This window comes from Euprymna scolopes, chromosome 20 (genome assembly GCF_053919585.1).
Source record: "Euprymna scolopes isolate OS-2025 chromosome 20, ASM5391958v1, whole genome shotgun sequence".
In the NCBI taxonomy this organism is placed as follows: Eukaryota; Metazoa; Mollusca; class Cephalopoda; order Sepiida; family Sepiolidae; genus Euprymna; species Euprymna scolopes.
In genome coordinates, this window is record NC_136501.1 from 89972728 (window position 1) to 89987892 (window position 15165).

The window sequence follows — 15165 nt, forward strand, 5'->3', positions numbered from 1 at the left end:
AATCAAATTCATTATGCTAAAATCTGTCAGATTTGTCTAAATGAAATTTTCAATTAATTGATTTTATTTCTTTTATACATTATATGTTTCATTTGCTTTCAATAATTTTTATATTATTTTATTTGGCTCAACAATTACTCCTAAAATAGTCCTCCAAACATTTTCCCCCTAAACACAGTTTCGTGTGAGTTAAATTTTCAATCAAGAAATTTTCTTATTTTTTTATCCAGTTGTACCGGATCCACCTCAAAATCTGAGAGCAACAAGAATCGGTGAAAACTTTGTCGACTTGGAATGGGAATCGCCGAAATACAATGGCGGCACACCGCTCACTAATTATCATTTGCAGATCTCTCCATTCCGACCAGACAGTTGGAGTAAATTATGCTCAGTTTCACCTCTTGATACTTTCTGTAAAGTCACCAATCTCGATGAAAATATGGAATATTTCTTCTCGGTTTGTGCTGAAAACAAAATTGGAAAAAGCAAAACATGTGAGACCGCCAAGGCCGTCCTCACTAAGAAGGGACTAAGTAAGTATTTTCTGGAACCATATATATAGCCAAAGAAAATTAATCGATGACAGATCAATAATTTACATTATTTATTGCATTATCAAATATTCACAGAACATGGAATGTCATCTATTGTGTGAACATTTGTAGCAAATAATGTAAATTTAAATTTTAACACCTCACCAGTTAATTTTCTTTGTTTATTAATGCTTTATCTAGAATACTAATCATTCTTTTCAAGATAGTATTTACTATATATATATATATATATTTAGCCAGTAGAGTTTAGTTTCCTAGAAGTACATCCAATGAAACAACATGTGTCTACCAAAGAGTGCTAGATGAGTAAACAGAGCAGGTATATGAAATTTATTTATACAAACATTGATGGCTACATATGTGCATACATGTTTCTGTAATCACCCGCATTGGGGGATTACGTCTTCTTGGCCTGAAGACGTAATCCCCCAACGCGGGTGATTACAGAAACATGTATGCACATATGTAGCCATCAATGTTTGTATAAATAAATTTCATATATATATATATATATATATATATATATATATATATATATATATATATATATATATAAACTGTAATATTGACTTCTATATATCGTTGTTTATCCTTTAAAAGGGTCACACTTTCAAAGTATCACAAAGTAATTCTTTTTTTTTCAACAATTAACAAAAAATTAAAATGATTAACGAGTTTACAAAGAAATGCATTCAGATGAATTTCATTTGTAATTAAAATGTTTTTTAAGTAGAATTGTGATAATATCATTTTATTTTACATTATTGTATTTTTTATTTTAAAAAAATACTTGATTAAGAGTAAATAATAAAAAAAATCATTTAATTACCAAAGCTGATGCAAAATATATGCATACAAACTTGTCTCATCATTTTTTTTTATCAAATAACATCTCTACTTTATATAAAGAAAAAACTTTGAAAGCTTAAACCAAAAATTGTTTGTATGAATTTATTAAATTCAGTTAGTTTCGTTCATTCATTTCATCAAATGTTGTTAGCATTGGTTTCTTTGGTATCTTTCTAGTTAGAATTCTTTCTAGAAAGATATCGAGTACTTACACTAGGGACCACATAAAAGTTGCCAATATTCTTAGTGAAAGTGTTTATGTGATACGAACTGGATTCGAACCTGATATAACTAGGTATTGTTGACCAGTTAGTTATCATCATCTCTCAGTTTTGGTAATAATGAATATAATAAGGCTATTAAAACTAATTTAAAAAATATTAAAATGTATTGTTTATTAGAACAGTATACTATAAAACTATTTTTATTTACAGTCGTTCCTTCTCGACCAATTGGCCCATTATCTGTGACAGATGTTCAACGTGACTCAATCAGCTTGAAGTGGAAACCATCCGCAGATGATGGTGGTTCACCCATTATTAGTTATATTGTTGAGAAGCGCCATGAATCCGCTAAATACTGGTCCAAGGCTGGTAAAGTTAATGCTGAAACCACAGAATATCGCGTCACTGGTCTCCAAGAGAAGACCATGTACCATTTCAGAGTAATCGCTGAAAACAAAGTCGGTGAAAGTGAACCTCTTGAAACGAAGGATGCAACCATGGCAAAGAGTCCATTTGGTAAGAAAAGAAAAATGTATTTTTCTTATAAATTTCTCTATATGTAAATATTAATTTTTAATGTTTAAAAATAAAAGTATTTAAAAACATTTTGGAAAATTAGTTTATGGAATCATCTCCACCTTTTCCTCTATTCATGTACGCAATCCACCATTTACAGCATCTATTTCTCAATCCACCCACTGCACTTACTACCATTTTCCTCCCCTTAGTTTATTTTTTTCAAGCTTCACTGTATAAAATGTCGAGTTCTGTTCAATAAAGCTCATTTTACCAAATGAATATGGTCAGAAAACTCTATTGAAATATCTTGGTCCAAATTTTAACAAAACAATTTTTTAAATACAATCAGAATGCATAAATAATCGTTATATAAGCAGAAATGTTTTAGAAAATGCAACTATGAGTTTAGAATGATCTAAATAAATCAAATTTTAAAAAGGTTTTAAATCTATTTCCTCATGAGAAGCTATAAATTAATATTGTAAACGTTTAAATAAATCATGTAATGTCTTCTAAAAGAATATTGGTGATCAATTTCTCACTTGTTCTGTCTCTTTTGGGTTGGAGCAAGTGGTTTGTTACTTTTAACATCTCTAAAACCAAGCTTCTTTCCTTCCATCGTAAACTCTTATTTTCCCCCAGTCGAAATGAACATCCCTCTTTTTAAGGAAGCTCTCTTGGTTTGAGAAATTCTAAGGATTGACTTTCATTCCCGATCTAAAATGAAAATTCTGTTTCTAAGAGCAATAGAAAAATTGTTGCTCCATTCTACTGCTCCAGAAAGTACCTGACTCCTCATTCAATCCACAACCTATATGAGTCAGATGCGTCATGAGATAAAATGTTGCTACGAGATCTTATTTCATTGCTTAGAGAGAGTTCAAATTCAACTTTGAAAATTTAGTGTAGGGTAATCTCTTTTGCTTCTTACAACCTCTTTCTCATAGAAGAGATGTTGCTAATTTCTTTCTACTTTAATTTCATGGAAGGTGCTTCAATCCTTGAGATCCAATCTTTGCCCCACCCGTGTAAAATGTTCACAGCAAGAACTCACTTTGCTACCACAACAAAATAACTTTGCTTTCTTTCTCCATGTGTCTAATGCTAGGCGAAATTTCCATGAACTCAACTTATTTGTAAAGGCTTCCCACGTGTGGAACACATTGCCGTAAAACTGCTTCCTTGCAGATCACAGCTGTGCAGATCACAGCTTCGAGTGCAATGACAGCAAGTTCATATCATGGACCACCCCAAAATTAATCAAATGCAGCTCGTACCATTGGTCAGTGTTAGTACTTACGTAGTGCTACTCATCTTTTGGCTGGCATTTATTCCAATCTCATTAACCCTTATTCTTGAGAGGGTCTTAATATGAATAAGTGTGAAAATAAAAAGCAAATATCCACTTAATAAAGCTCATTTTACCAAATGAATATGGTCGGACAAATCAACTGAAATATCTTGGTACAGCTTTTAACAAAATAAAAAATATATCAGAATGGATGAGTAAATATTCCATAAACAAAACCATTTTATAAAATGTAAATCTATGAGTGTAGATTGATTTAATTGAAGCAAATGTTTTTAATAAAATTGTTACATGTAAAGATTTTAAATCTGTTCATTTATGAGAATGCAAGTATAAATTAATATTTACAAAGTTTAAATGAACCATGTCGTGTTCTAATACCACTATTGCCAATTTTATTTGTTTTCTGATCATTTTTCAGATGTACCATCGGTTCCTTTGTGTTTGGAAGTGAGCAATATTACCTCCAATTCTGTTGATTTGACATGGAAGCCACCAAATAGCGACGGCGGTTCTCCATTGACAGCTTATCTTATTGAACACAAGTCTGGCGGAAGGACATTCTGGACCAAGTCTGATAATGTAAATGCAAATACTCTTTCGTACACTGTAACTAAACTGACCACAGACAATGAGTACTATTTCCGTGTCTCTGCATTAAATTCTGAGGGTGCAAGCAAACCGGCCGAAACGACAGTTGCAGTAAAACCAGTGAAGAAGATTGGTAAGTCTCTTTTCGAATGATGAAAAAATACATTAATTACTTTTATTTTGAGGGAGAAAGTTCAGCTTTTTCTTTTAAATATTCCTTCTTTTAATCTTTGTTTCTAGTAGTCAGTTGGTTTGCCATTTAATTTCACAAGTAGTTGGTATTTTTCAAAAAATTTGCAGATATATTATTCAGGTTTGCAGGACTAAAATATGTTCATGTTAGTTGCATATGAAAATAATATTCTACTGGAAATATAATACTCGCTATTATAGATCTATATCGGGCTCCTAACAGCATCGCAAAAAGAGACCAGACTATCCAGATGATGTCCCACCCTTCCTGCTTACATAGAAATCCTTCTTCTAAAGCTCTCTCTCTCCAAACTCAGAAAGAATCTGGGTTGGTGGAAAACACTCAACTACCTGAGAATAAGAATGGGGTAATAAAAAATTGATAAACTGAATGTGGAGAGGAGGATTATGTGTTGAACTGTCTGCCCTCTACCGAAGAAGAAGGATAATAGATTCATTATTGCTGTAATGTTTTTCTATTTATTTATATATTATTAATCTCTCAGCTAACTAGTAGCATTATTATTTGGAATACTTATTACAGAGTTGGCATCACTAGTGTTCATCGTGCAAAGTTTCATTGAATTCTGCATGATGGAGACTATAAGTCAATGTATTTTGTTTTAATATTTTTAATAAAATCTGCAGTAGCAACAGTAATAGTACTAATATTTTATCTTCCATATCACAGCCGGTACCTTAAGGATGTGTCCTGCTCAATTTGAGTCAACTCTAATGAGTACTTTGAAGGCCTATATGTGACCGACAGACCGAAATGTTTAGAACATAAAAACAACTAAGATAAATACAACAGTATAAAACTTTTCTATAAATAACAAAACTATCTGAAGAAATATGGCCAAATTTTATTTTTATATATAATCAACATTGCATTAATAATTGATTACTTTGGTAAATTGCAGGTTTACATGATAATAAACATTATGGTCTATCGTTATTATTTGTTAAACTTTATTTTAAAATCTTTTTTTGTTTTCAGAACGTCCTGGTCCACCAATCTACTTCAGAGCCACCCAAGTCGGACCTGACTTTGCAGTGATGGAATGGAAATCACCTTTGTCTGATGGTGGTTCAAAGATCTTGAAGTACATCATTTCCCAGATTGGTGTTACATCAGAAGAAAGGAAAAATATCATGACTGTTTCAAGCTATGAACATAGTTGCACACTGAAGAATCTGAAACAAAACCTGGATTATTATTTCAGCATCCAAGCTGAAAACAAAGTTGGATTGAGTGATTTCTGTGATGCAGAATATGCTGTTACTCCAATGAGAGCTCTGCGTAAGTTTTTCCATCGATTTTTTTTTTTGTTGTTAACAACAGTTTTAGTGTGAAATTAAATTTTATTTATAAAACATTGTACGAGCATTTAATAATTATAATTCTTTTGCTAATTACAGAACGCCCATCCAAACCTGTTGGACCTATTAAGGCTACTGATATTCAGAAAACATCCATGAAAATATCTTGGAAACCACCAACAGATGATGGCGGAAGTCCTCTGACTGGTTACATTGTTGAAATGAAAGAATCTAACAGACAATACTGGAATGTAGTGAATAAAGTGGCTGCTTCCATTACTAGTTACCCACTTCAAGACTTGAGACAGAATACTGAATATGATTTTAGAATCACTGCTGTCAACAAAATTGGTCACAGTGATCCTTTGGTATCAGATGTACCAACCATGGCTAAGAGTTCGTTCAGTAAGTAACCGTTATTAAATGTACAAAATTATTGTTAAAATATTACCAAATATTTTGGAATCTTTTGTCTTTTCATTTTCAAATTTTTTAAAGAGTCAACATTAAAATATCTTCTTGTACTTTCAGGTGTACCATCTCGTCCTAAAGGACCTTTGGAAGTTGTCAAAGTCTCTTATGACTATGTTGATCTAGAATGGAAAGCACCAGAAAGTGATGGAGGAACTCCAATCATTAAATACATCGTTGAATACAGATCTGCTTCTCGTCTCACTTGGATCAAGGGAATGGAAGTTGCACCGAATACTTTTGTTACCAGAGTTCTTGGTTTGGTAGAAGGAACAGAATACTTTTTCCGTGTCATTGCTGTCAATGAAGAAGGAGAAAGTCCACCTTTGGAAACGACTGAAGCAACAATACCAACAAGAGAAATTTGTAAGTTCCCTTATTTCTTTATTTGTGTATATTTTTTTTTTTTGTGTGTGGTAATTATCATAAACATAGTGTACTATTCGCTGTTTAAGTACTTTGTTATAATACATCTTCATATTCCAATCGCTTCTACTTCGTTTCCCGTTCTACTTTTTTTTTCTATCTAGTGTAGGTCTTTTCAAGAAAGAGATTAATAAGCATCTAATATCTTTGCAACAATCATATTCCGTTCTTATTAGCACCTTGCATTAAGTGACTTTATAATCTTTTCCAAAGTTTCAGTATTCTTTACATTTCCAATGGAGGTCTAGTTGGTGGTCTCCATCCTATGTCCTTTATCATCATCATCATCATTATTATTATTATTATTATTATTATTATTATTATTATTATGAAATATATTTTTTATTCATGGTATTTTCTATTATTCAAATTTGTAGTGCCACCAGGACCACCTTCCAATTTGATGGCTACAAAACTTGGAAAGGACTTTGTTACTTTGGAATGGAGACATCCTAAAGATGATGGTGGATCTAAGATTCTTAAATATACCATTAAGAAAAGAAAAGACAAGAAGAGTGACTGGCAACGAGTTATGTCGGTTGATGGCAAGACCACTACCTACAGAGTAACTGACCTGAAAGAAAACACTGAATATTATTTGGCCGTATATGCCGAAAATAAAGCTGGTACTAGCAAAGATGCTGAGATTCCTCAAGCAGTCGTTCCAATACGAGAAGCAAGTAAGTAACATTTTAGTATATCATCATCATCATCATCATCATCATCATCATCACATAACGTCCATTTTACTTTTTAGCATGGGTTGGACAGCTTCTAGAAATTAACTTCCACGCTATCCTATCTCTGACTATGTCTTTATACGCCCCTCTCAAGTACTTCCTTATTACTTCTTCCCAGGTTTTACTTGGCCTTTCCCTGTGCATCAATCTTGGTACCTTGATTTTTTTCTAACGCAGAATTTTCTTCCATTTTTCCAATATAGACATATCATCTATGCCTCCTGTTTTGCACACATTTACCCATACTGTCTAGATTTAATCTTTCTCTGAGTCCATCAGATCTGATGTTGTCTTTAATACTTGTATCACACATCCATTGTATCATTCATTGTATTATTTCTTTTGATGCAATGCACGTTTCACTTCATATATTATCTCACTGCACATAATATTCTTAGATATGAAGGATTAAAAAAAAAACTATTTTCAACCTTAATTACTATTGAACAATTTAAGAAAACGGTACGTTGCTCCTACTGCTTCTTCAAAGATTAAAAAAAAAATGCCTTCTGGGAATGGTGTAATGATAAAAACTGGTTTCTACTCAGCCACTTAACTGATTTAAGAAGTAGACGTTTTTGTCAGCTAGCTATTTAATCCCTTTTTTGCTGTTTGGATTCTTGAAAGGGTTACTTTTTGACAAACCTGCTTTGATTAGTCCAGGATATTGAACGCTGGTGTTGGGATCTTTTTCAGGCTTAGTTTGTTTTGAAGTTATTCTCCCTTTTTATTATTATGATTAACTTCTTTTAAAATACTCCAAATGAAATTGAAATTTGAAGAATGTTTATGATTTTATGTGTAATAGTTATTGCTAAAATTTCAAATAAATTGCCGGTAGGTGAATTTTCATGAAGGAATTTCACTTCTTTTTACCTTTTACATGAAATGAAATTAAACAAAATACAGCCCACATTGCAACTCCTTAATCCTAGCTGTTCTAAAAAATTCATACTCATCGGTCAAATAGTTTAAGAGTGAATCCTATAGATAAACCTCACTAGCATACCTAACTTTATATATAGAAACATATATGTTCTTCACATTTTCTCTGATTTCACAAACTTTGTCTTTTATATTTATAGCTGTTCCTTCTATGCCAATTGGACCTCTTGAAATTATGGATGTGCAACGTACCAACATCAGCATTAAATGGAAAGCACCTGCAGATGATGGCGGTGCTCCTATCATTGGATACAGTGTGGAAAAGAAACATCCGAAGGCAGTTTTATGGGCAAAGGTTGATGAAGTTGGCGCTTCTACTTACGAAATGACTGTCCATGGTCTTTATGAGAAGAACGAATACTTCTTTAGAGTATTTGCTATCAATAAGATTGGTAAAAGTGTGCCACTTGAGTCAGATTCTTCAATTATGGCACGAAGTCCATTTGGTAAATATATTTTTGTTTCTATTCATTTAACATCATTTCCTTTGTTTAGAGGTTAAGCGTTTTCTGATGTAATGAGATATAACACATACTCACTCTCCATTTCTCACTGTTCAGCGAATCAGCAGTCTCCAAATTTCACTCTGTGTGGTTTTGTCCAATCATTTGCCTCAAAGTTTTCCTTGGCCGGCCAACCTTCCTGCGATTTAAGACATCCATGTTTCTACAATAGTTTATCAAAGAGGATGAACTTTTCACATGACCATACCGGCATAATCGTTTCATCCTTACGATAACCTCCATGATGGGCAAATGTAGAGCTTTCAGAAAATTATTTAATCTGATTTATTGGGCTTGGTCAGATTTAGCATTGCAGATTTATTTGATCATGAATCTATCATTATGCTGCAGTATGGCATGAGAGAGTTGTGTGAAGACCCAGCATTCACTGCAGTATATTATGATGCTCCTAACACAGCTGCTATACAACTTACTCCAGATGTAAAGAGGGACAGCAAGTGATTTTATCAGAGGCAACAACACACAAAATCTTACCCAAGCTGCCTTTTATTAAAATTTTAAAATAGATCATGACTTTTTGAAGACCGTGTATATCGAATTTGTTCTTAAAATCAATTTTATATCTGATTAAAATCCATAAAATCTAAGTAAAGTATTTATTTAATTTAACAAATGCAAAGTTTTATTTACACTACAAAATTATTTTAAATACTTCTCAACTAAGAATTAATTTAATTATCTCCAAACAAATAAGACATAAAGTGGGGAAAATATTTTAGGAGTGAGTTTGCAGAACGAGCATCGAATAAAAAATAGGAGCTCATTGCTTTGCTTACCGATATAGTTTAAGATAAGTTGGTAGTGGCAAGAAAAACGCCATTTCAAGAATGGCTCAGATTGTTGGTTTTTTGGGCCAGAAGAAAATGTTGAGAGCTTAGAAATGAAAAATAAAAAAAAAAAACGTTGAAATGAAAAAACAATTAATATTCCTTTTTTTAAGTAATAAAAAAGTAAAATAATTTTCTTTTTCAAAATTAAATATTAAAATCATTATTTATATTTAATTGGTTTTTCTTTTAAAATTTAATCTTAATCATCTGTTACTATATTAATTTCTACAAAAGACAGACTTTTATTTATATAAATATGCATATGTATATGTGTATATGTATGTGTATATATGTGTATATAAATATATGCATAGTTAAATTGATAAACACTGTAGAGAAAGGAATGTAAGAATCAATTAAACATTTTTTCTTTATTTAGTATTATGTCATTATATTTAAGTTAGTGTTTGCCTTTGTATAAAAATGTTTGTTGACATTTTTAAAAAATGTTTTTCTCTTTCAGATGTGCCATCTCCACCTATTGGTCCTTTGAATATCACCAATGTCACTCACAACTCAGCTGACCTGGAATGGAAACCATCTGAAAATGATGGTGGCACACCTATCACTGGTTACTTAGTTGAATATAGAACAGCCACAAGGACGACATGGTCAAAGGCAGCAACAGTTGATGCTAAACAAACGACATATACTGTTGGCAACTTGATGGAAGGAACTGAGTATTACTTCCGTATCATTGCTGTAAATGCTGAAGGACACAGCCGGCCATTGGAATCAAGTGATGTAACTAGACCAATGAGAGAATTGGGTAAGTTCTTTATTATTATATTATTCTTTATCTTTTACTCTCAGGGCCCATGTGCTGTCGTTGCACGGGAAAATATAAAAAGCTTTAATTATGAGAAATAAATATAAGATTATAAGTTGTGAAAAAAAAAGCTGAAAGTTAAAAAATTAAACATGAGATATGTGTAAAACACTTTTTTGTCTGCTATCATGTGTTTGTATTGATACTGAGTATGCATATATATATATATATATATATATATATATATATATATATATATATATATATATATATATATACTAGCATGAGTTCCCGGCGTTGTCCGGGTATTTGGAGGTGTATGTTGAGAAAAAAAAAAGAAAAAAAAGCGGTAAATTTTTTTACCCCTATTATGATCTCTTAAAATTTATTGTTCTGGGCTCAAATCAAGTTATTAAGTTAGATCCATGTCCAAGGAACCTATATCTAAAATTTTAAGTGTTTAGACCAAAAATTGTCGGAGGAGTTTGGTAGAGTTCTCAAAGGTTAAATCGTTGAACTTTGACCCCCTTAATCGCCAAATTTCTGGCCGAAAACGGATCACATCCATTTTCCCAAATCTCAGTACCCTGTATATATATATATATATATATATATATATATATATATATATATACACACAGATACACAGACACATTCACTTTTATATATATACTAGCATGGGTTCCCGGCGTTGCCCGGGTATTTGGAGATGTATGTTGACAGAGTTATTGTGCAGTGAAATGTACACACACAGATACACAGACACTTTCATTTTTATATATATATATATATATATATATATATATATATATATATATATATATATATATTACATGATGAATTTCTTCTGTCAGCAGAGTTTATGAATGGTGATAAATGGTTTTTAGATTCCACCCTAAGCAAGACCTCAAAACGCTCTATTTTATAGTTTTTCACACAACATGGATTTCTAAGCAACTTCTGTCCAATAACAGAGTCTAAGGAAATACAAGGAAGTTCGCTTATATAACAAACATTACACTGATTCTAAAAAAATATTTTCTCTATAAATATTTAGTAAATTTCTATTAAGAACATTCTTGGTGCCATTATTCTTTTATTCGATTAAATGAAGTTTTCAAATAATTTATTTTATTCCTTTTATACATTATATATTTTTTGTTGCTTTCATTAATTTTTATATTTTATTCAGCCCAACAATTACTCCTAAAATAGTGCTCCATACATTTCCCACATAAACACAGTTTCGTTTGAGTTAAATTTTCAATCAATGAATTTTCATCTTTTTTTTCCCCAGTTGTGCCGGATCCACCTCAAAATCTGAGAGCAACAAGAATCGGTGAAAACTTTGTTGAGTTGGAATGGGAATCGCCGAAATACAATGGCGGCACACCGCTCACTAAATATCATTTGCAGATCTCTCCATTCCGACCAGACAGTTGGAGTAAATTATGCTCAGTTCCAGCTCTTGATACTTTCTGTAAAGTCACCAATCTCGATGAAAATATGGAATATTTCTTCTCGGTTTGTGCTGAAAACAAAATTGGAAAAAGCAAAACATGTGAAACTGCCAGGGCCGTCCTCACCAAGAGGGGATTACGTAAGTAAAAGTGGATCTTATAATTCTTTTCAACTTTTTCCAGGCATGTTTTTATGTAGGTGTACTTATATCTAGTCCACACACACACACACACACACACACACACACACACACACACACACACACACACACACACACACACACACTGCTCTTTCTAGAACAAAATAAAGTTATTAGTGTTTCTAATGAATGTTAATTCAATGAAAGTATTTTTATTTTATGAAAATCGTTCCAAACATGAAGCAAGACATGAAGCACTTGATGTACAGAACTAAAGATAAATATAAATACTACCTTAAGGTCAAAAAACTTGCCCACAATAAATGTTACACGGATAGATTCTAATACAGAAAGAAGCAATCATCAATGTAAAAGTAAGGCATACACTTGTGCCCGATATTATTCATACCCCTCGGATCTTTGAGATTTCTATAAGAATATTGCTCAAACCAGAAGGTAGACAATATTAAAGGGATTTCAAACAATAAATCAAGCATAAGCATTTAATTTAAACTCAACAAATAAATAAATTATGCAAGTTTGAAACATTATACAAAGAAAAACAATAATGGCACGAGTTCAAAATTATTCATACCTCTCTTACTAATAGTCAATAGCATGCCCTTTATTCTTAATAACTGCCTGTAACCGTGTGGGATATTTATCAACAAGGTTTTTACAAGCATCAACACTGATTTTTGACCATTCTTCAATGCAGTAGTTCTCCAAATCCCTCAAATTTCTAGGTTTCCGCTTTTTAACCTCAGTTTTCAATATGTGCCAGAGGTTTTCGATAGGGTTTAGGTCGGGACTCTGGCTAGGCCATTCCAAAACATTAATTTGATTATCCTCAAACCATTTCTTGACTATTTTGGCAGTATGTTTTGGATTATTATCCTGTTGAAGGACCCAGTTTGGTCCTAAATGGAGCTTCTCCTCATCCTGTCTAATGTTTTTCTGGAGTATCTCCAAATATTGCTCCTTCTTCATGGTTCCATCTATCTTGACCAAACTACCTGGACCACTAGCCGAAAAGGAGCCCCAAAACATTAGGCTACCACCACCATGTTTCACCGTGGGTATGGTGTTCTTTGGGTTGTAAGCTTCTCCTTTCTTCCTTCAAACGTAAGAAGCATCCATATGGCCAAACAATTCAATTTTTGTTTCGTCAGTCCACAAAATACTTGAGAAAACGGACTCTGGAGAATTCACATGGGTCCTAGCAAACTTTAGACGTGCTGCAAGGTGTTTTCCGGTGTGCAATGGAGTCCTTCTTTGTCTTCTTCCTTTCAGACCATTTTCATGCAGAGTCCTTTGCAATGTTTGCCTTGATATTTTTATGCCAGAAGACTCCAGATTTTCTAAAATGTCCTTATTAGTGGTGGTTGGATTTGCATTAACACTTCTTACAATATTCCTGGTGGCTCTATCAGACAGTTTCCTTTTCCTTCCTCTACCAATCAAGTTGTTTGTTGTGTGGTGGCTCTGGAATTTTTTGATGATGCTCTGTACTGTTGCTGTAGGGGCCTCAAATTTCTTGGAAATTGACTTGTAACCTAAACCATCCTTATGTGAATTCACAATTTTAGTCCTAAGATCATTACTAAGCTCTTTTTTCTTCCCCATTCTAATAATTTTTATTCTTTTATTGGTTTTCAGTTGATATCATTTTAATTTCTGAAAAATGCAAAAAACGAAATGAAATTAATCAAAGGTTGTATAAAAGAATTCAAAATAAGAATCAAACAGAAAACAAACAGTCAGAAACTCGATTAATACTGAAAAAATAAGGGGGTATGATTATTTTTGAACATTGCAGATTTTATAAATAGCTGTATATTTCTTTTATTACAAGTATCCTGAGATTTTAAAATGACGAAAATGATCAGAAGAGGTTTATTAAGAATATGTATCAATATGGACGTAAACAATAAATTCTTACAAAAGTTACACCTAATAAACTCAATTTTCAAGGGGGGTATGAATAATATCGGGCACAAGTGTATATGTCAACGTTTGTCTGAAAATTATATATATATATATATATATATATATATATATAAATGTTTAGAGGTACAGAATTTGTATATAGTTTTAAATAAAGTACTAGGCGGAAGTTTCTCGAGAGCTCTTTCGGCTATCATCTCGTCAGGAGTAAATCGATAGCAATCTAAATATTATTGTAACGAAAATAAAGAGTTCTATTGAGGAACTTATTAAATGTGCCAAACGTGCGGGGACATTAATTAAATTTATTTACGTTTAAAAACGATTAAAAATATTGGCACAACGAGGGAGAAGAAAAAAAAAAAAAAAAAAGCGGGAGAAAAAATTCAAAGTCCCCCAAAGAGAAACAATGCGTTTGATGTTTCTTTTTGCCGGCACAAAGAAGGTTGACGCACCGCGATAGAGACGGCCTCCAAAATCTTTAAATGGTTTTTGGAGTCCGCTCTATGTAGCACCTCGAACCAATCTATTTTATATCTATCGGCACAGCACGGGTTGTCAACCAAATGCTGGCCAATAGCATAGTCCATTTATATATATATATATATATATATATATATATATATATATATATATATATATATATATATATAATTTTCAAACAAACAAATATACATTAATTTTACATTGATTAATGAAACAATAAAAGAAACGTATTCTTCCCTAAATCATCGATATTTGTGTTATATTTATATTTTCCTTAGTATTTAGCATTAATTTAATTCAATCCCAAAATTTTGGTGAAAAATCTTAAATAGTATTAAATTGTATATTATTTCTTTGCAGTTCCTCCTTCTCGACCAACTGGTCCATTAACTGTGACAGAAGTCCAGCGTAACTCTATCAGTCTTAAATGGAAACTACCGTCCGACGATGGTGGATCTCCGATTACATCAATTATTGTTGAGAAACGCCATGAATCTGGAAAATACTGGTCTAAGGCTGCCAAAGTCAGTGCCGATACAACTGAATGCCGTGTACCGGAACTTCAAGAGAATTCCATGTACTATTTCCGAGTTATTGCTGAAAACAAAATTGGAGAAAGTGAACCTCTGGAAACGAAAGATGCTACTATGGCTAAGAGTCCTTTCAGTAAGGAGATTTTATGTTTATTCAATACTTGTTTTAATTATTTACATACACATACAAGCACACGACTACACACACACACACACGCATATATATATGTATGTATATATATATTTATGCATATGTATGCATGTATATATGTATATGTGTATGGGTATTCATGTACATATATATCTGTATTTCTGGATTTATGTATATATATC

General features: G+C 32.3%; 1 protein-coding gene across 12 annotated transcripts in view; it reads left to right on the plus strand.

Annotated features, from left to right (window-relative positions):
* The window catches only part of LOC145241637 (titin-like), a 698616-nt gene that overhangs the window by 562603 nt on the left and 120848 nt on the right, over window positions 1-15165 (plus strand). For all 12 annotated transcript variants that reach the window (XM_080104717.1, XM_080104725.1, XM_080104729.1 and 9 more), the window contains 11 exons: window positions 231-533; window positions 1838-2143; window positions 3877-4179; window positions 5239-5541; window positions 5661-5966; window positions 6093-6398; window positions 6836-7138; window positions 8284-8589; window positions 9961-10266; window positions 11564-11866; window positions 14660-14965. In XM_080104717.1, coding sequence (XP_079960843.1) covers window positions 231-533; window positions 1838-2143; window positions 3877-4179; window positions 5239-5541; window positions 5661-5966; window positions 6093-6398; window positions 6836-7138; window positions 8284-8589; window positions 9961-10266; window positions 11564-11866; window positions 14660-14965 — 3351 coding nt within the window. The remainder of the gene's footprint in view (window positions 1-230; window positions 534-1837; window positions 2144-3876; window positions 4180-5238; window positions 5542-5660; window positions 5967-6092; window positions 6399-6835; window positions 7139-8283; window positions 8590-9960; window positions 10267-11563; window positions 11867-14659; window positions 14966-15165) is intronic.